The sequence below is a fragment of the Cinclus cinclus genome, chromosome 15 (genome assembly GCF_963662255.1).
Source record: "Cinclus cinclus chromosome 15, bCinCin1.1, whole genome shotgun sequence".
Lineage (NCBI taxonomy): Eukaryota > Metazoa > Chordata > Aves > Passeriformes > Cinclidae > Cinclus > Cinclus cinclus.
In genome coordinates this window covers 7,731,988-7,752,265 of record NC_085060.1, presented here as the reverse complement: position 1 = coordinate 7,752,265, position 20,278 = coordinate 7,731,988, and the positions used below count along the sequence as shown (strand labels likewise).

Genomic DNA, 20,278 nt, shown 5'->3' with positions numbered 1-20,278 from the left:
TGCTGTTACACGTCCCAAGAGCTGTATCTCAGCATCTTGTTTAGGTTCTGTTTGTTTGTTGGCTACATCCAGCTTTGTTAAGGGTATCATTGTGTGAGAGCTTTTGTAGTAATTTTCATGTGATTTTTAAATGCGGTTTAATCCTTCCTTATCTTTTGGTGTAATTCTACTGCCCCGTATTGCAACAGCTTCTCATTCATACAGGCATTTCCTTGAGCTTGTATTCACATACAAGCTGTATTTTGATGATTTCAGATGGTTTTCCCAACTTTTTACCAACTCTATTTAGAGTATTTCTCATGCTTATTGCCAACAAGCTTAGTGTCAATTGGAAGTTTTATGAGTAAGCTAATTGTTGATCAAAATCATGGGGAAAATAATGGAACAGAAAGGAAAAGCCTTGTACAGCCCATTTGAGATGTACTCTTGGATTACAGATAGCTGCTCCCTAAGAGCTGTCTTTAAAGAAATGAAAATTTAAAAGTACTTGATAGTGACTAAATTGTACTTCCTCAGATGACTTAGAATAGAGAGATCTTGGTGGGAGTTTAAAATATACATATACTTTCTCAGGACTATTTCTTTGAGCTTTGTATGTGGACCTGTAAGATGATTTGGGACGTGAGCAGTAGTGAAAAAAGGGCTGATTAAGTTATTATGAGAGCAGACCATTTGGTACTGGGGTCTCATTACCAGGGCATGATCTCTATCCACCTTGTGTGTCAATTTTGCTGCAAAGTGATTTCCTTCTTCAGTATTTGAGTAGTGATCCCAGTAGTACTTACACCTGATTTCTTCATACCCTCTCAAAATGTCTAGCAGCTTCAAACCAAATGGTCATAATTCTGTTTCATTCTTTTTGTTTCTCAAAAAAGGTGTAGCTTCCAAAAAATGCCTCCCCTTCAGGCTGTGATGGGATCAGTCTGGTGGTTGCTGCTCTGCATGCCCATGCTGTCGCCCACATTTGCTGGGGGTGTCATCCGAGTCTATTACCTGGGAATCCATGAGGTGGAGTGGAACTATGCTCCAACAGGGAAGAATGTGCTCGCTAACCAGATTATTGAAAGTAACCGGTACGTTCACTTCTATCAGAATTTAGTCTGGGGCTGGCTTTAAGCTGTCATTTGATGTGTCATTTAATGCAAGCATTTTGGGGCATCTGAGCAAGCAAGAGACACACTCCCGTAGATTTTGATCTTTATGAGCTTAATGTTTAACTTGTTTTATGCTTCTGTGGTAAAACCTGTGTCAGTGGGGAAAAGGGATGGTCTGGAGAGTCCAGAGCCCATACACCAGAGAGAAGTGTATGGAAAACAAACACGGAACAGAAAATATAGAACACATTGTTCTAAAATCATCAGATTTTGCAATGCTCTACCCTGGAGTTTCATTTTGCTTAGTTCCAGCTGGTGATCAGCTTGTTTATCCTGAAGCATGATGACTTTTCATTTTTGTATAAGTGACTTCACAGAGCCAGCTTGTTTTTGTTTCAGTGGAATTTCAAGCCTTAGAGTTAATGGGACTTCCTGCATGGGATTTTAGGGGCTGTTTGAAAAACATTTTTGTTTTTCTTGCAAAACTATATCTGGAAACTACAATAATCGGTTCAAGTTACTACACAAACAGTGTTTTGGGTTTAGCTTTCAAAACATTAAGGCTTTTTCTTTGGTTGATGTTTTGTGTGTGTGTGGTTTGTTTTGTTTTTTAGAAGGTTTCCATAGAATTTTTAAGGCATTTGTGCTTTTTTCCTTGCCCTAATTTTCTGTGGAAAATAGCTGGTATTTTTTGACCTGCTCTCAGTTCTTTACCCTGTAATCCTAGCACTCAAGTTCAGACACCTCCTTCAGAAACAGCACAGCAGGAACAAGAGAGTGCAGAAACATCAAGGTCTGTCAGTTTATAGCATGGAAAAGTCTCTGATCTCTGGAGATGATGTGTAGATGTAAATAAGTTCACAGGAAGCACCCCAAAATTCACGGTTTGTAAAGATGTTCCTGCTGATTCCTAAAGGGATAATGAATGCAGTGGATTTTGTTTGGTTCCTCTCATAATACATGAATAGAAGGAAATGAAATTTAGAACTGAACTTTAAAGCAATTTAAAAACTGTTGTCACTGCAAACAATTACTTAATGGGACCTATTTGTACAATTATTGCAGAAATGAAACTGCTGGCAATTAGGGATGAGATGTTGATATGATTGATAGAGGTGGCAAATTATTTCAAGGACACTTTTTGTTGGGAAGAAATGGACTGTGTGGGGAAAAAGAGGCACATCTGTGAATTCTCTTAAACTCTTTGCTGATAATGGCTGCAGGGATGACTTGGCAAAAGGCTGAACTCTGGATTGTATTGTTTGTAGAGCCAAGCCCTGCCTGTTTTTGAATGATGAGGCCAGTGCTTAATATTTGGGTCTCCACTGTTCATTCTCTGAGATGTGCATTAGAGTTACCTCCCTTCCAGGGCTGCTCTGCTGCTATGGGTGATCAATCTGAAGGGAGAAGTGAGGGAGATGACCTTGGCTCTTTAGGCTGGTTCCACTAATACCTGGACTGTGATTCATCTCTTATCTATTAAGAATTACCCATAAAGAGCAAATATGCTTGTGAGTTAAACTTTAGTACCAGTATGAGGTTTTAACTCTGGAAGCTGGTTACGTGCTGGGTATGTACCTGACTGACTTATTATTTATGCCCTGGAAGGAATTTGGAAACTGTTCAGTAGAAGATCATCTTTCAGACTTCAATTTTTGGCCAGAGAACTCAGGATTCCACTCTACCTGCCTTGTGATTTAGCTAGAAATGCCACAAAGGAATTGAGGAGAGTTTTGAAGAGCCCAGTGAAGGCCAAAGGAGGCATGAGAAGTGTTCTCCCTGTGACACCCACATGAGATTGTCTGGGAAGCACCGTCCTTCCCATCTCTTATTTGCAGGGCACGGTTCAGGGTGCACTTTGTTGGTGAAGAGCTGGGGTTGAGGTTGTGGCCTTGTGGCCATGCGTGGGTGGCTTAGAGCATCCCAGGGTCCCCTAATGCCAAAGCTTTTGGCTGTACCCTGCAAAGTGGAGTGTCGCCATCACTCTCCTTCAGTATTGACCAGCTGTTATGTTATCATAATGACTCACAGTGCTTTTCCCTTTGAATTCAACAGCCAGGCCTCAGCATTCCTGCAGTCTGGGAAAGACAGGGTGGGAAGCACATACAAGAAATCTGTCTATAAGCAATACACAGACTCCACGTACACCACTGAGATCCCCAAACCTGTCTGGCTGGGTTTCCTTGGGCCTATCATCCGAGCAGAAGTGGGGGATACCATTCAAGTGCACCTGAAAAATTTTGCTACTCGACCATATACAATCCATCCTCATGGTGTTTTCTACGAAAAGAACTCTGAAGGTAAATGAGTTACTGCCATCATGGAGACAGATTTTTCTCACTGGGAACTTAGGAGTATGCATGGGGGAGAGCTGCCCATAAAGTCCCAGCTGGAAAGCAGCTACATTTGGGTGTTTGGTGAAGACACCAGGTATTGGGTTAGCAGGGTCATGGGGTTTCTTGATTTTAGAATCTCCAAAACACTGATCAACTCTAGAGATTGTAGAGAGACTATGAGGACACAGTGCAGAATTAAAGGCAAAGCAACACTAAGCAGAATGGAAATAATCCTGCTGACTCTGCTGACCTGTCTACTGGGCAAGTTGCCTTACAGTGGCTCTGTGCCTCAGTGCCTCTTTGAGGAAGTGATGATTAAACACAGTTTCAGCCTTGGGATGGTGAGTCTCAGCTCAGTGTAAGGTTACATGTGTGGGCATCTTGGCTCTGCTTGAATGGATGTTGTGATTGCTCAATTGTTCTAGGATCCCTGTATCCTGATATGTCCCCCCAGGATCAGAAGAAGGATGATGCTGTTTTCCCAGGGAAGAATTACACCTACACTTGGACTGTCCCTGAAGATCACAGTCCAACTGATGATGACCCGAACTGCTTGACCTGGATCTACCACTCTCATATTGATGCACCAAGGGACATTGCATCTGGATTAATCGGGCCTTTACTTACATGTAAAACGGGTAACAACACCAGGAGAAAGCAGCTGAGGCCTGCAGTTCCATAATGTAAAGGTCTTGTGACACGAATAAGGATAGGATGTGAAGATCCTCTGGTGTGCAGCTCTCAGCTTCAGGGGGAAATGTAGCTTGGTTAGAGAGGACAGTACCTGGGTTCTAGCTGGATTCTGGTCATTGCATTGTCATTATCCCTTAGTGCTTGGGCAGGTGAGCTTGCAGGCGTCTTGATCCACGAGAATTGCTTGAATCCATGTTAAAAGCAAGACTCTTGTTCAAGATCTAGTTTGTGCATGGAAAAACATGGTGGCTGGTTTCAGCAGAAGTGAGAAGACTGAAGGTGTTGTAGTTGAGGCCTGCAGTGGCAGAGCTGCTTGGGAGAGAAACCTGTATGGGCGGGGGTATATTGGGAAAGGGTGAGCTTGCTGCTCTGTGCTGAGCTGTGAGGATGGTGAGGAAGCATCTGTCTCTAACTCCTGTGACAAGACTTACTCTGCTACTGCAGTTCTGATCTCTTGCCTGATGTATGATTTTCTGCATGAGTGATTTTCTGCATTCGTTCCTCTCTCACCTCAGGAATGCTGACTGGCAGCTCTCAAAGACGCTGGGATGTGGATGTTGACTTCTTTCTGATGTTCAGTGTGGTGGATGAGAACCTAAGCTGGTACCTGGATGACAACATTGCGTCATTCTGCACAGATCCTGGCTCTGTAGACAAAGAAGATGAGGAATTTCAGGAGAGCAACAAAATGCATGGTCAGTGTCACTTCTGTGAGGCCCCTGCGTCTGCCGAGACACTGAGGAGTGTCAGTGCTCCATGATCTGCTCTGAGATCATGTGCTTAGCAAACACTATCTCAGGGACAGGGCAACGACTCCAGAAAATGAAAGTATAGGTTTAGTTTTATCTTTGGCTTGAGTGAGCTTTTATACCCTTTGTTTTAGTAAGGGGCTGTGGAGCTGGGCTCTCCAAAGCAGAAGAGGAGGAGTTCTGGTCAGGTCCATCCTCTTATCCTGTCTGTGCTGCTGCCTGCTGGCAGGAACTCTGAAAGACCCCTTTTCTGCTCTCTAATTTTGGCTTGCTTGGTTTTGCAGCTATTAATGGTTATGTGTTTGGCAACCTCCCTGAGCTGAAGATGTGTGCTGGGGATTCTGTTGCATGGTACCTCTTCGGGATGGGCAATGAAATTGATGTTCACACAGCCTACTTCCATGGAGAGACACTCAAAATCCGGGGCCACAGGACAGATGTGGCCAGCCTCTTCCCAGCCACTTTTGTTACAGCAGATATGATCCCCAGGAACCCTGGAAGGTGGCTGCTGAGCTGCCAGGTCAATGATCACATACAAGGTAGGGCAGAGAGTGGAACAGATCCTGGACTCAATGTCCTCTGTTTTGGATGTACATGATGTACAGTGTCTTAGGGCGCAGTGCCTTGGGCATGAAAAATGTTCTCAGATGAGTGGGTGATGCCTTGTGTTGTAAAAATTGGAGTGGGCTGGTTGCTAATGTGCAGGGCAGCTTTGTCAGGTGGGGCTGACTTGTACCATGCTGTGATGTCTGATGTTTGGTACTGCTGAAAGCTGAGATGAGGCAGTGCCTTAAGAGCTCTAGTCCCTGTAAGAGGCACTTACATGATAGATCTGAGGAACAGAGCAGAAGATTCTGGTCACTCTCTGTCCATACTTCCATAGCATCCAGTATCTAAGGTTGGAAGTTCTGCTCAGTGACACAGAACTCCTTGCTGTGGAGTCACTTGTCCTCTCCTGTAGAGGAGATGAATCCCTCTGCAGATACCTCTGTGAGGCCCCCTTGGCATTTTCTCTGAGATAAGAAAAACTAGTAAAAATGGCTCATGTTAGAAAAATGTAGACTCTTATCTCTTTAGAATATTATTGTTTAGCTTTGATTCTTTATAATTGGCTGTCACAAACAAAGAAAGATAATGTAGTTGGTTAAAATGTGTTAACCTTGTATTGTATTGGTTTACTTTTCATCCCCCCAAAGCCTATAAAGGTAAATGTAGTGCCCAATGTAGACAGAAAATTCCTGCACAATCCCCTTCACAGAATAAAAGTAATCAGTTTCCTGGTCTTTTTATGCCAGCTGACAGAAAGGCCCATGTAAGCAACGATAAAGCTGACTGCCTGAAGGGCCAGCACTTATATACCTTGTAACTGTACTTGTACCTTGACCCCCTGCCTGAGAAAACCAGGGCAGGGGGAAGAAAAGTTACACTCTCCCATCCATGTGCCTTTTGGGACAACAGAGGGAAGGTGGGACTGCCCATTAGGCTGGCTGGAGGGGCTAAGTGAGTGTCCACCTTCATGTCTTGGCCAGCTGGGATGGGGGCACTCTATGAAGTCCGGCCCTGTTCTCGGCAAGCCGCGGCACCCAGCCTGGAAGGGAGAGTTCGGAAATACTTCATAGCTGCCAAGGATGTGCAGTGGGACTACGCACCCTCGGCACGTGACCGCCTCACTGGGAAGCAGCTCAGTGACACAGGCAGGTGAGTGAGAGGCTGCTGGGCTTGGGCAGTGTTTGGGGAGTCTGGCTTGTATCAGGAAGGCTGCTCAGGAAAATGTGGAATTCTTCTTTTCAAAATACATGCCTGCTGCTCACATGGGGTACGTTTCCTGGAAAGGCTGATCACCCCATCTAGAAAGGGAGGCTGCTGTAGCTGGACTGCACTGAGAGCAGTACAGATACCTTGGGGCCTTCCCATGAGAGTGCTGTGTGGCACAGCTGTACCCACAAGCAGCAGAAATCCCAGCAGATTTACACTGTGAGCTGCTACATTTATCTCTGAGCTTTATTTCTGCTTGCTGTGACTAACCTAGGAACAGACTGATCTATTTGAGAAATGATTCAAAAAGCCCCTGGTGCAGCAGACACAGGGTGGCAGAGCGGGCCTGCAGATGGGCCACAGGCTGATGTTGCTGTAGGAAGCAATTTCTAGGAAATCAGATAGGAGGGCTTGGATGGCAGCCCTCCATCCTGTGGTCAGATCACTGGGATAGCAGTTGAGAGACTTCCCATTCAGTCTTTGGCTAACTGAAAGATATTGTTTTCCTTCCCTAGTGATCTGTTGGAGAGGATATACCTTATTCAGATGGAGAAGAGGAAATGTAGAGTAGTTAATTATTTACTCAGTGCCATGCAGCAAGCCTTGCAGACCTTAGACCTGTGAGCTGTCCTTGTAATTACACTGCCTCTCCTGAAAGGCTTGTTACTTATATTTGGTGAGGGTGGCAGTGGAGGAAATAACTACCTTTACAGCTCTTTATTTTAGTTGTGACTGGGGCTGTCCCCAGCTTCTGAAGAGTTTGGAGTTCTAGCACTGCCTTCCCACTGACTGTGCTGCATTTTGTTAATTCCTTCACACATCTTGTGTAGTGATGCTGATCACACCTGGCAGGTTTACCTGGGAGAGGGCTGTGTACTACAGGTGCTCCCTGAACATACAGGTGGATGAATCTATAAGGGCAAAAAAGCTTTGCAGAGTCAAAGCTGTGCTTGTTCCAAACTAGAGGTACTGTCCTTGTCTGAAATAACTGCTTTATTTGGAGATGCTTGGTTTTGGAGATGTCCCCCAGCAGGAGCAGGGGGACAGGGCTGATTTTCTATGACATGACCTGACATTTGCTTTTTGCATTTAGTCCTTCTGAGCAGTATTTCAAGCGTAGCCTCTACCGAATTGGAGGTGTCTATTGGAAGGCAAAGTATGTGGAGTATACTGATGGGAGCTTCCGTGAGGAAAAGCAGCAATCAGCAGAAGAGAAACACCTTGGAATACTTGGTGAGAATTATCCAGGAACACAAATCCTCTGTCAGTGTCTGTGAGAAGGATGCTGGTGCTGGGAGTGCCAGGTGGTTGTACCTGCCTGATCATTTTGAGGGGCACAAGAGGACCTTCACAACAATCACATCTGAGAGCAAAGGGAACAGGCCAAGGTGCAGGGTGGTAGAATGAACAGAATCACTTCAGGTGTCATTCTGAAGGTGTTTTAGAGCTAAGAGCTAAGGAACACAGTATAGTATGTGTGACTAGAGCTAAACAGGTCACAGCTAATAGCTGCTGACTATGTGTTTTTGACTTCAAGGCATGCTGCAAACCCCATGTTCTCAGAGAGCTTTCTCTCCTGAATGAGTGTTTGGGGACAGGCATGGTAAGGGCTCATAGCTCCTCTCTGGCTGGCTGGGTCATGGGGTTACAGACTCTGGTAGGCTTAGAGCATCTAACACCTCTGAGGTATGTGTTCTGGGTGGCTGAGGGGGGGCCCCCTCCTATGGGGGAGATATGGGCCTATCCTGAGGGCGTTCCAGCACATCTGGCTGTTCTGTTACTTCCTTGTGTGAAGGCGTGATGCCTCTCTGAGTTATCCTGTAGACCCAAACTGCTTTTAGACAATCCTTGCCAGCCCCTGCTCCCACTGAGCTCCCCTCAGCAGCAGCAAGGCCAGGCCATCTGCTGCCTCTCATCTTTGGCCCTGCAGCTTGGAGGAAGGTGCCCTGTCTGTTTTGGTTTGCCTGATGGCCTGGGGAAATGCTCTGTTGCTAATGTGCTCTCTCTGCTATATTCTAGGTCCAGTGATCAAAGCTGAAGTTGGAGACACCATCCTGGTGACATTTTTTAACAAAGCCTCCTGGCCCTTTAGTATCCAGCCACATGGAGTGTCCTATGGGAAGGCATCGGAAGGGATGTGGTACCATGATGGTTGGTGGATCCCTTTTCTTGAGTACACCCCCATCACCCTTCAGAGGTGCTAGGTGTTTTGTTGACACAAATGAAGTAAAGCCTGTTCTGAAGGTAACTGGTGAGAGAGTGTAACTGAATTTGTGCAGGGCTTGGGAATAACACTGTAATCCCTGTTTTAAAGGCCTGTCCCAGAGTGGGATTTCTGTGGCACCACTGCACAACTTCACATACCACTGGACTGTGCCAAAGCACGTGGGGCCCACATCCAGCGACCCTCCCTGCCTCACTTGGATGTACAGCTCAGCTGTGAACCCTGTCAAAGACTCCAGCTCAGGCTTGGTGGGGCCTCTGCTCATCTGCAAGTCAGGCACTTTGGATGACAACAACAAACAGGTAAAGGGGTTTTCCTGCCCCATTCCTACAAGGTTTTTGCTTCCATATAGAGAAAGGAAGCATCAGCAAAACATTAGGGAGTATATTAAAAACAAATGTGCAGTAGTGTAAGTCTGCGAGAGTCAAATCAAAGCCTTGTTATTGGCCGAGTTAATGCTGGTGCCCAGATCTTGTCTGGGAAAGGCCAGTAGTGTTATGGGCTCTTGAGAGCTGCCCTCAGATACTTCCTGAGCTCTGTTTTTAATTCACAGACAAACTTTGGCCGAACAACTGTACCTTAGAAGAGTTACCTTACTGGTAATCTTGTCCTGAGGCTTGTGTAGCAGGCTGCTTTCAGAAAGGCATGTGGAATAGTCCTTGCAGTCCCAGAAGCACTGAAAAGACATTTTTGCTTACAGGTGTTCTGCTTGGGTGATAACAATGCTTTGAGGTTTTCGTGAGCCTCATTTATTCTGCCAGAGAAGTTAATTTTCAAGCAGAGCTGACTACGAAAATGCATGTGAAAATCCATGTCAGTCTTGTGCTTTTGATGGAGAGGTGAAAGTGGAAGGGCAGCCAGAACTTCCTCTTGGAATTTTGCTCAGGAATAGTCTATTCCTGGCAGTAAATCTAGGCAAAACAGTAAACTGAGATCCCTAGGGTGGTACCAGACAGAGGAGCAGAGCCTTGTTGTGAAAGAGAGCAGATGGCAAATCAGACTTGCACTGCTGTCCAACATGGCTTGGGGAGTGGTGACAGATCTGGGGGCTGCTGTCCCCAGAGCCTTCCTGGGGGAACTCGCATTCAGTGGGGACACCCTGTGACTAAATCAGTAGTGCAGAAGAAATCAACATGCTACCCCAGGTGAAAATGTGGGTCTGCTGTGCAAAGAGGATTGGGAATACATACAGCCCTCAAGGTGAAGGAGCTGTGATGATAAACATGGGCAGGTATTGGAAGGGTGTAAGCAAAAGAGACAGGCCTTGTAAATGTAAGACGGGGAAAAATCACTTGGGGTGGCAATTCCAGCTCCACAATCTCAGGCAGACCTTTAATAAATGCTTAATTGTGGAAGGTGCATGGCCACTCTGCTGTACTCATGTACTGCAACCTAGGAATTGCTCACCTTCTCAGCAGGCTGGCTGCCTATGTGCTGCTGGAGACAGTGACACCAGTGTGAGAGTCTGGACACCATCATAATGTTCTTTTAGTGAGGAAACAACATGCTTTGGAGTGCATTTCTTAGGAGAATTAACACTCAAGGATTTAGGTTAATTATAAAATCTCCAATCCAGGCCTAGTTGTGCCATTGTGAAATAAAAGAGGAATGTTCAACATGAGTAAAGGGATGGAGTCCTGTCCCTCAATGAGCCATGTTTTAAAATAAAGGGGAATACAAGAGTCAAGCAAAACAGCTTTAACTCTAAGGGTAGTTAATTGCTGTGTTTTAAAAGTTAACAGCCATCCTTGTAATTACAGAAAGGGATCGACAAAGAATTTTATCTTCTATTCAACGTGTTTGACGAGAACCTCAGCTGGTATTTAAATGCCAACATAAAGTACTACTTGAGGATGGAAGAAACATCTGTGAAAAAGGAGGATGACTTTGAGGAATCCAACAGGATGCATGGTATGGTTGGATGCTGCTCTATGACAGCAGGGATGAATCTGCAAAGCACAGGCTGCTGTTCACCTAAAGGCTGAGCTGGGGGCTGGAAGGGCTGTGTGGTGTTGGCCTGGAATCAAGCCAGGCTGGAGGCACCAGGTGAGACATGGACAAGCAGCACAACTGTCTGGATAAGTGTGCTGTCAGTGTATTCAGGGGTGAATTACAACCAAGTTGCCCTTCTGATTGGCAGGCCTGTCCTACAAGGTGTATGTTCAAAATCTCCTGGCTGATACCTGCCTGCCGAGAGTTAATTCCTTTCTCCTTTCTAGCCATCAATGGATTTATGTTTGGTAACCTGCCCGGGCTGGACATGTGTGAAGGAGACAAAGTGTCCTGGCACCTCCTGGGCTTGGGCAGTGAAGCGGATGTGCACGGAGCTGTGTTTCAGGGAAACACCATGCAGATGAACGGGATGCGGAGAGATTCAGCCAGTCTGTTCCCCCACACATTTGCCACTGCTTTCATGCAGCCTGATCACAGTGGTGAGTGCCTGCACAGCTGACTGGGCAGATGGAAGAGTCTCCCATTGTGGTATTTGCTCCTGTGGCAGATTTTCTAGCATGGTATTAACTCTTACAGGGTGAGCTGTGCTACAGGTGCTTGTGTAAGAAAGCTTCCTGAGATGATGTATGTGTAGGACTATGTTGTGCTGTTCCTGCTTAATTTCTCCAATGACTGCTTTTAGCTTTGGCCTATGGCAGCCAAGCTCCCTAGGCACCTCAGAGATACACCAAGCACATACTGACACTGGTCGGGGAAGCAGCTGTTTCCTGGAATCTTCAAAAGCCACTGATTTCCTTGTTCATCCTGCTTCCCTCAGGGACTTTTGAGATCTACTGCCAGACAAGCAATCACTACCAGTCTGGGATGAGGCAGCAGTACAACGTTTCCAGGTGTGGGAAGGTGGGCGGTGCTTCTGCCCGTCGCTACACAGGAGTGCGGACGTTCTACATCGCGGCAGAGGAGGTGGTGTGGGACTACGCACCCGACCGTAGCTGGGAGAGGGAACGGCACAACCACTCTGCACAGAGGTAGAGCCCACCTTCTGGGGAAGCCTGGCAGTGTCCCAGCACACCCTGGTGGAGCCTGTTGGGTGTCTTGACCACCCCATGACCCGGTGCCTATGCTGATGGCGCTGCTGATGGGAGCACAACCCTCCACGTCATCATGCTCTCCTTTGCAGCCCAAGTTGGTTCTGGGAGCCCCTTCAGCTTGTGAACCCCCTGACACAAGTTAGTTGTTCCCCATGAGGTTTTGGTTATCTCAGCACTCGTTCTGCATTTCTCAGCTATGCTGATGTGTTTCTGAACAACGAGAATGGACTGCTCGGCTCCAGATACAAGAAAGCAGTTTACAGGGAGTACACGGATGGTACTTTCCAAACCCCCAAGGCCAGGATAAGTCGTGATGAACACCTAGGGTTACTGGGTAAGAATGTGTGCAGAGGCTTCACCTTCCTCTCATGCAACAATGGGACTGGGGCTCTAAAGCTGCAGTGGCTCACTGCTGTAATCTGAAGGCTCACTGGATATTTAGGCATCTGCTGTGTATGTAAGTGCAGAGAAATTGGGACTGTCTCCTACTCACATCTGCCACCTTGGAGACGGCAGTTAGAAGAGTCCTGTGCACAGCTTGTAGGAAAGCCTGGGCTTTTCCACTTGCCTTTGCACCAGTGTTCTGTTATGGCTTGGTCAAAGCTGCATTTCAATGACTGTGGCACTGAAACAACCACTGACTTCTGAAGGGGGGTCTGAGAAATAGAGGGGAAAATCTGTAGCTGTGAGAAATGCTTCTGGGGCAAAAGCAAGGCAATCTTGGGAAGTGGAGGAGCATTTTGCACTGACTAGTGGAGGTCTGTGCAGACAGAACGGTGTTCAAAATAGGCTGCAGCTCTGATTTGTGACAGTCAGGCTCAGTTGAATATTGCCACATTTTTTGAAACCAATGGCAAGTGGTGATCAACATGTGACATTTAGTATAACAGTATTTAGAAATCAAGCCTTAGCTGTGCTAGGCCCAGTTAAGATGTATAATGACCTTCACTGTCCTCATTGTGAAAATCAGCCCAGTTTCCTAGTGCTTGAATTGGGACTGACATCCAATTCTCTTTTTGGGAGGTAGAGAAGAGGAAGGGGAACATCATAAATAATATAAGGTAATATTTTTGGGGAGAAGATATTGAGAGAGCAGTGGGAATATCCCAGGAGATGTGCTGATGGATTTTGCTGGTCTGAGTACACTCTTCCTGTCTCAAGGCCCTTTTCTGTGGGCGGAAGTGGGTGATATTCTCAACATCGTGTTCAAGAACAACGCCTCACGACCCTACTCTGTCCATGCACACGGGGTGCTGGAGCAGCAGGCTGGACATCCCCAAGTTGCAAACCCTGGTAGGTCCCTGTCTCTAGCTGCGTTCCTGTGTGGGCTCATGCAGCTGATTTTATCCCAGAGCCAGCCAGATTCTCCTTAAGCAGCCTCAGATGCCCTGGTTTTGTTACAGTAGAGTGCTGGAACTGGACAGTAACTGGTCTTTCAGGTCCAGCACAGTTTTAGTGATACCATTTGTGTGGGGATGGCGGCTGTCTGGGACATGTGTAGGAGAGTCTTCTGTGTGCAGCCTTATCCTCCACACAATGAGTGTGGTCCCTCTGTGGGAAGGGGAAGGTGATGGCAGGTGACAGCTCAGCTGGTCCTGGGATGGGGGAGCCTCTTCTTTGGGCTGCATGAGCACAACAGTATGAAAATAGTATGAAATAGAAGACATGCACAATTGCTTGCTGGGATTGAAATGGCCACTTTTTCTCATGATCCAGATGTCTATGTATTGAATTTTTGGTCTCCTCCAACTTGCCCAGACTGTCTGAACCACAGTCAAGCTGTCAGCCAGATCCTGTCTTTGTGAAGTGGGCTGCTAATATGAAAAAAGGGTGATTTTAAAGCCCAGTTTGAATTAGCATCATAAATTCACTTCAAAGAGAAGAAAGATTGTCTTAACCTCCACCTGAATGTGCTTCCATGGTCATTTCCATGGTCAGGTCCAGTCCTGAAAACAGCAGATAAAACCTGCATTGTGCTGGTACCAAACAGTGTATACATCCTGTGACCCCTCTGTCTTGCTCTGAAAGGGGAGTTTCTACCCAGCTTTGTTTGAGAAACGCAGATGCAATATCTGGCAAATACAGAATTGAAATTGGGCTTCGGAGATAGGATTTTCTTTTTCCCTTTGGTTTTGCTGCTGCTTAGTGAGTGGGTGTCACCTGGTGTACGGTGCTTTTGTGTCCCTCAGGTGACATTGTGACATACCGGTGGGAAGTTCCTGAGAGATCTGGTCCAGGGCCAAATGATTCAGCCTGTGTTCCTTGGATCTACTACTCTGCAGTGGACCCAGTAAAGGTAAAATAAGTTATAACCAGAAAAGCCTAATTAGACCAATTTTTTTACCCCATTTAGAAAACTATGTGAGTTGGGTGCAGTTTAGAGATTGGCCCAGCCAAGACATGGAAAAGTCACCTGGTAACATGTCCAGTCTTCCTCTTGGAGAGGAAGTCATCTGAATTTGTCCTGATGTCTGTCCTTATTTTTCCCCAACAAACCTTCATAAAACAATTCCACCATCTTTCCTTGCTACAAACCTCCCTCCAGTTATTTGTAGGCAACCTCCCAGTTGGTCATGGTTTCTACTGGTGAAAACCATAAAGCTAATCTACAAAAAGCAGAAATTGTCCAAAATAAACCTCATGAATAAAGCAGGCAGATTGCTAGAAGTGTAATAGCACTGATTTCACAGGGCAACAACCTGGAGGATTCTGTAATAAACCATCACATTCAACCCAGAAATAATAGCCTTTTTATCTCATATTGCAGACGTTTTTGCAGTCACTGAATGGAAAATACTTTGATACCATCCATATTTATGACTTTTGGATTTGCATTTATAAGAGCACGTACAGTTTCTGTTCCTGTCCTCCAGTGGCTGATGTTCTCCAACAAGAATACTCATACAGCAGCACTGGTTGTTTTAAGGGGGGTGATGTGGGAATAGGAAATGATTGCTGCAAGGCAAAGAACTGTGCATAAACGAGGGTGAGAAGGTCCTTGCCTCAGAGCTCTCCTTCCTTCTGAATAGGATATGTACAGTGGGCTGATCGGGCCCCTGAAGGTCTGCCGGAGAGGGGCCCTGCGGTCCAGTGGGACCAGGAAGGATGTAAAGAGGGAGTTTGCCCTGCTCTTCCTGGTTTTTGATGAAAATCAGTCTTGGTACTTGGAGGAGAATGTGGAACGTTTCAGCAAGGGAAATCACAAGGAGATCAACCTGATGGATGAGAAATTTGTGGAAAGCAACAAAATGCACGGTAATATTGGTGTTGATTCTGCAGCCTCTCTAAGTAGGGAGCCTGGCTTGTGGTGAATGTCCTCATCCTTTTCCATTATCAGTGGCATAAACAAAATTAAACTGTCTGTTCTTGATATTGCAGCACACCTACAGCCCACATCTTTGATTTGCAGTGAAGGCTGATCATTGTGGCTGTTCCTGTAAGGAGGAATAGCAACATCCAGGCCAGAGAGGTTAATCTCTGATGTGTCTGAGTGACTCAGAAAAGGAAATAAAATCAAACATGAAATTAACTTGTCAGACAAATTTAATTGTTTGTCTTGGGGACCATCAGAGTATGTTAGATTTCAAATTAAGTTTCTGAGCTATGCAGCTGCAAGATGTGGCTCCATTGTTTTAGCTGTTTTAGGTTATTTCTGCCGTAGAAGGATGAACACATTTGTTTAAATTAGTGTGTTATTTATGTTAGTTTCTCTCCATATCTCAGATACCTTCAGCAAAACAAGTCCCTTGACAGTTATGGAGATAAGAATACTGAGGGGTTGCCTTTTGTGTATTGTTATTACTACTGGATTTACATTGGTGAGATAAAGACTGTCCAAATACATGTCCATGAAGGTGTAATTGTTAACCCAGTATTACTAGCAGAACCAGCATGCTGAAGTTGGATACTTGTTTTAGGCTACACAAAGTGCCCAGGGCAGACCTGGGAGTAAAAACCTGGTGCTCTGCCCTCAGATCTTACCTCTTTCTATCTTATTCCCTCTGTTGCTGTCTGAGCACGAAGGTCTCCATATGTGTGTGCCATAGCAGTCAGCTCACTCACTGTTTGATCCCTTTCCTGCATGTGCAGTCACAGCAGAATTCCTTCCAGCTGTGCTACTTCAGAGGTAAAGTCCTGTCATGCAGGGATTTTACAAGTGGTTGGAATGTAATACATTGTGGCCAGCCTGAGGCTCAGCACCACAGGGCTGCCCACTGGCAGGATTTACCCCTTTTCAGTGTTCATCAAGGACATTTTTCAGACATTTGTGTATGTAGGTATATACATGTTTCTTTGTCATTGGGCTGAAAATGCCATTTTTATGCATTTTGATTTGTAGAAGCAACCACTTCTGCTGGCTGACTGCAGGTTTTCAGCAAAGGTAGTTTTTGAGATGTATTTGACCTAAGCTACAGCATGGCCTTGAGTGCAAGTCACTTGTCCTGGCTGTGAGCAGAGTGGATAAGTAGCTGAGCTGGGGGGACTGTGCTGTGGGAGACACTAACTGCTGATACATTGGGTGCTGTGTGCTTTGTAGCCTCTAATTTGCTGCCTTCCTCTGAGGAGGTGCAGCACCCATTCAATTTCACTGACTGCCTTTCCCCCTCTTTGTTATTCCCTGCACAGCAATCAATGGCAGGCTCTATGCCACCTTGCCTGGACTGACCATGTACCAGGGAGAGAGGGTGAACTGGTACCTGCTGGGAATGGGTCACGAGGTTGATGTCCACACAGTCCATTTTCATGCTGAGACCTTCATATACAAGGTGAGAACATCTGCTGGTAGTAAAGCAGATACTGACTGCTGATAGCAGCACTTTTACTTGACTCTGTATTTCAGCGTTTTTTTAATGACCCTGCAGAAGCTTCACCCAGCTAGGAAAAGGGTGCGAGACGCATCCCAATCTGACTCCCTGAGCCTGTGTTGTGTTGGGATGTCCAGCTTCATCCTTGTTAGGGTTAGGCATTACCATTTCCAAGCTGCAGCCCTGGAGCTGCTTTTTGAAAGCTTTGGCTTTTTTTGGGCGTTAAAAAGCTGAAGTGGTCCTCAGAAGCACTGGCAGAATTGTCTTCCTGAGAAGATGCATTGAGCACTGCAGCTAATGGCCTCCCTTCTCTGACAGAATGGCAAAAGCTACAGAGCAGATGTTGTGGATCTGTTCCCTGGGACCTTTGAAATGGTGGAGATGCTGGTTGGGAACCCTGGGACATGGCTGCTTCACTGTCATGTGTCTGACCATATCCATGCTGGCATGGAGATCCTCTTCACTGTTCTGCCCAGAGGAGGTAGGGAGCTGTCACTGTAAACATCTAGCAGCAATTCCTACTACTGCTGTGAAATTCTGAGTGTTTGTATCTCAACTCTCTTATATACTACAAAAAGCCAGTTAATGGAGCAGATAACTACTTAAGTGTTATTGAATTATGATGTTCCCTTTAGATATGGTAATACCTGGACCTAAAAACAAATTGTTTTCTGGAGTTTACCTATGTTGTTATTCTGAATTTGATTTTTAGCTTGTGTCTGAATTGCCATGTTCAGCTCTCAGTCAGTAATTGCTCTTACTGACAACTAGAAGGTGCTCAGAGGTGAGTGACTCTCAGGACCATGGAGTCCTCATAGTTATGTGGTTTTTGATATATTACCAAAACAGTGAATGCCCCAGTGTCAGCTGTGGGTGACCAGTGCCTGCCCAGTGTCAGGGCCATCTCTGTTTCTCCCTCAGCACTTTCTTTTTGAAGGCTGGAAAGGGTTGTGCACTGGAACTGGGGCTGCCTCTGAAGCAGGTGATTCAAAAATTCTCTTGTCTCATATAGTGAGGGCAAAGGACAGGCTGCTAGTGTTGGGAGACCATGCTGCCCCTGGATCTGATCCTTGCCAGATGTGCCTTGTTCTGGGCTTTGCCTGCTCAGCCCAACACCTTCTCACCCTCCTTTTGTTTCCTTTCAGAGTCAGAGCTGGAAGACTTGACTGCCATCCCAGGTATGGTGTGTACAGCACTGCCAAACCCTGTCTGTGGGAAGGAGAGAGGGAGATCCCTGAGCAACAGAGAGGTTTTCATCTGTGTAAGGGGAGGGAGGAACACACAGCACCCACAGCCTCTAGTCTGCCAGCCTGGCAGTGCCTCGGTGTGAGGCCTTGCTTCAGCAGATAACAGGGAGGGCACCAGTCTGTCCTCTGGTGATAGAAATAAGGAACTTGGGCTGGTTAGGCTTGTTTGCCTGTGTTAGGTGGGAAAGGTTGGTGACCTCATACTCTGTTGTGCCTGCTATGTATGGATTAGGATTCAGAGTATGAGCTTGGGTACTGGCAGAGATTTGGAGAAGGATGCCTGGGGTTGTCCTCCATCTTTGAACTGTCAGTGACCTTGTGGTTTAGGGAAATTTCCCAATCATCTCTACAAGCTGAAGGGATGGAGTCAGCATGCAAACAAGCACATCTGTTCCTGCTCTGATGTTCCTCTGAGAAAAGAGCCCAACCACATGTCTGGAGTTTTTTGGGTGTTGTAAAGAGCAGATGTGAGAAGACATTTGGTAGAGCAGCATGGGGAGAAGGGGAGTAGTAGATATGATCCCTTTGAAATTTTCTGTTGTAGAAGTCTGAGTAATGTACACTGGTGGTTTATTTTCCCGATTTTTCATCTTCTTTCAACTCCCATTTTTCAGCTGCTGTGAGGAAATTCAGCTGAGCTGATTTGAGAGCCAGTTCAGGTCACCTACAAATGCAGCCACCGACCTACAACTCAGCAGGCTTTCTCCACTGTCATTTCAGTCACTTTGTCCTCAACACTTTCCTCACTCAAAATGGACAAACCAGAGGAGGAGTAGGAAATATGTGAGAGCAGTAGTGGCAATATTAAATAATTTGGTTTTATACCATGTGCAGATACCAGCTTGTGTATTTTCACCAGGCAGAAATCTTGCCTGAGCAGACAGCCCCTTTTCTCAGGAGGTGGCTGCTGCCTCTGTGCAGAGGCACAAGCAAGCTCAGGGTCTTGGTGACTCCTCATGGGCATGGCTGAGTGAGTGCACTCAGTGGTGTGTAGGACAGCAGCCATGGGCACAGGGAGTGTGGACTGGGGAACTTGCAGCAGCCCCATCCTGGACACATTGTTCTCATCTCTGGGCTGGGGACAGCAGTGGCTGACTGGGCTGGACACCCCTGAGACACTGTCAGGTTCTGGGGTGGAGCAGGTTAGGGAAGAAACCATTCATCTCAAATCCCTGTGTGGGCTCAGGGATGAGGGTCTGACATGGATGGCACTGGCGCCTCCTTTGAATCATTGAATCAATAAGATTGGAAAAGACCTCTAAGATCATCAAATCTAACATTAACTCAGCACTGTCATGTCTACCACTGAAACATCTCTTAAGCTCCATATCTACATGTCTTTTGAACATTTTCAGGGATGGTGATTCCACTACCTTGCATCATGTTTTTCTTAATGCTCCTTTGTTGTATTTCTTGCAACCTTTTGGTTCTGGCATTGCTGTTGAAAATACCTTTCTGTTTGTCTCTCAGGGCTGCTGCTTGAGGATGAGGATGAGTCTCAGCAGCTAATGCTTTTTGGATCTAAGGTGACCCAAGAGCAGATAGAGGCCACAGTCATCTCTCTGGCTGTTGTAGGAGTCCTGCTGCTCCTGGCTGCTGGTGTCCTCCTGGGAGCAGTCATCCGTCTCGAGAGGCAAAGGAGGTTACGGCGCAATCGGAGATCCATCCTGGATGATGGATTCAAACTCATGTCTCAAAAGAATTCTGGTCTCTGAAAGCCATGTGCAAACATTGGGCTGTGTGCTCAGAGCAGGGGCTGGATCCTTGTCCACAGCAAAGATTTTGGGGCATCATTTCAATTGTGCACTATACTTCTGGAACCTGAGGAGGGAAAGCTGGAGCCCTGACCTCTTCATATATTCTCCTCAGCCCTCTGTAAAGAAAATCCAGGAGAGATCCAAGGACCCCCTTGAACTGACTGAAGACAAGTAATGATTAAAAAAGTTTCTTCTGGAACACTCTCCTTCCCCAAGGAAGAGAGGGGACATTTTCTTCTCTCCAGATCAGCTCAAATTGGTCTTTCCTAGCAGAATAGCTTAGGCCAGTTTCCAGTCTTGCTCCATTGCCCGAACTGAGTTGGGAATTGTCTCCCAAGAAACTGAACCATTAATGTAATTAATCTGAAGGAGAGGGAGATAATATTTTCAGTTTTGTGAATCAATGAAGAATACAGAGATTGTTAATTTAGAGCTAGATTGCTGTTTTTGATAAGTAAGTGGGTGGACACAAATTCAGGGCTGCATAGCACTGTGAGAACCCCATCAAGGACCATGATGAGCTGTGCCTCACTGTCAGCTTTGCTGTGACACATCCTTTTGCTCTTTGCTAGGG

General features: G+C 46.1%; 1 protein-coding gene across 2 annotated transcripts; it reads left to right on the top strand.

Moving 5' to 3' along the window:
• Positions 1 to 912: 912 nt before the first annotated feature.
• On the top strand, positions 913 to 19,948 carry HEPH (hephaestin). 2 transcript variants are annotated; one of them, XM_062502621.1, is made up of 21 exons: positions 913 to 1,073; positions 3,150 to 3,394; positions 3,856 to 4,068; positions 4,639 to 4,818; positions 5,157 to 5,411; positions 6,402 to 6,570; positions 7,721 to 7,860; positions 8,647 to 8,778; positions 8,942 to 9,153; positions 10,612 to 10,762; positions 11,071 to 11,283; positions 11,622 to 11,832; positions 12,090 to 12,229; positions 13,057 to 13,188; positions 14,085 to 14,191; positions 14,925 to 15,150; positions 16,522 to 16,661; positions 17,019 to 17,181; positions 17,308 to 17,324; positions 18,363 to 18,380; positions 19,432 to 19,948. In XM_062502621.1, exons 1-21 carry the CDS (start codon positions 913 to 915, stop codon positions 19,660 to 19,662), a joined length of 3,456 nt encoding a protein of 1,151 aa, XP_062358605.1. In that variant the 3' UTR covers positions 19,663 to 19,948. The 2 variants fall into 2 exon arrangements, with proteins under 2 accessions (XP_062358605.1, XP_062358604.1); XM_062502620.1 differs by lacking the exons at positions 17,308 to 17,324; positions 18,363 to 18,380 and adding an exon at positions 17,846 to 17,878 and having other exon boundaries at positions 19,418 to 19,948.
• The last annotated feature ends 330 nt before the right edge of the window (positions 19,949 to 20,278 follow it).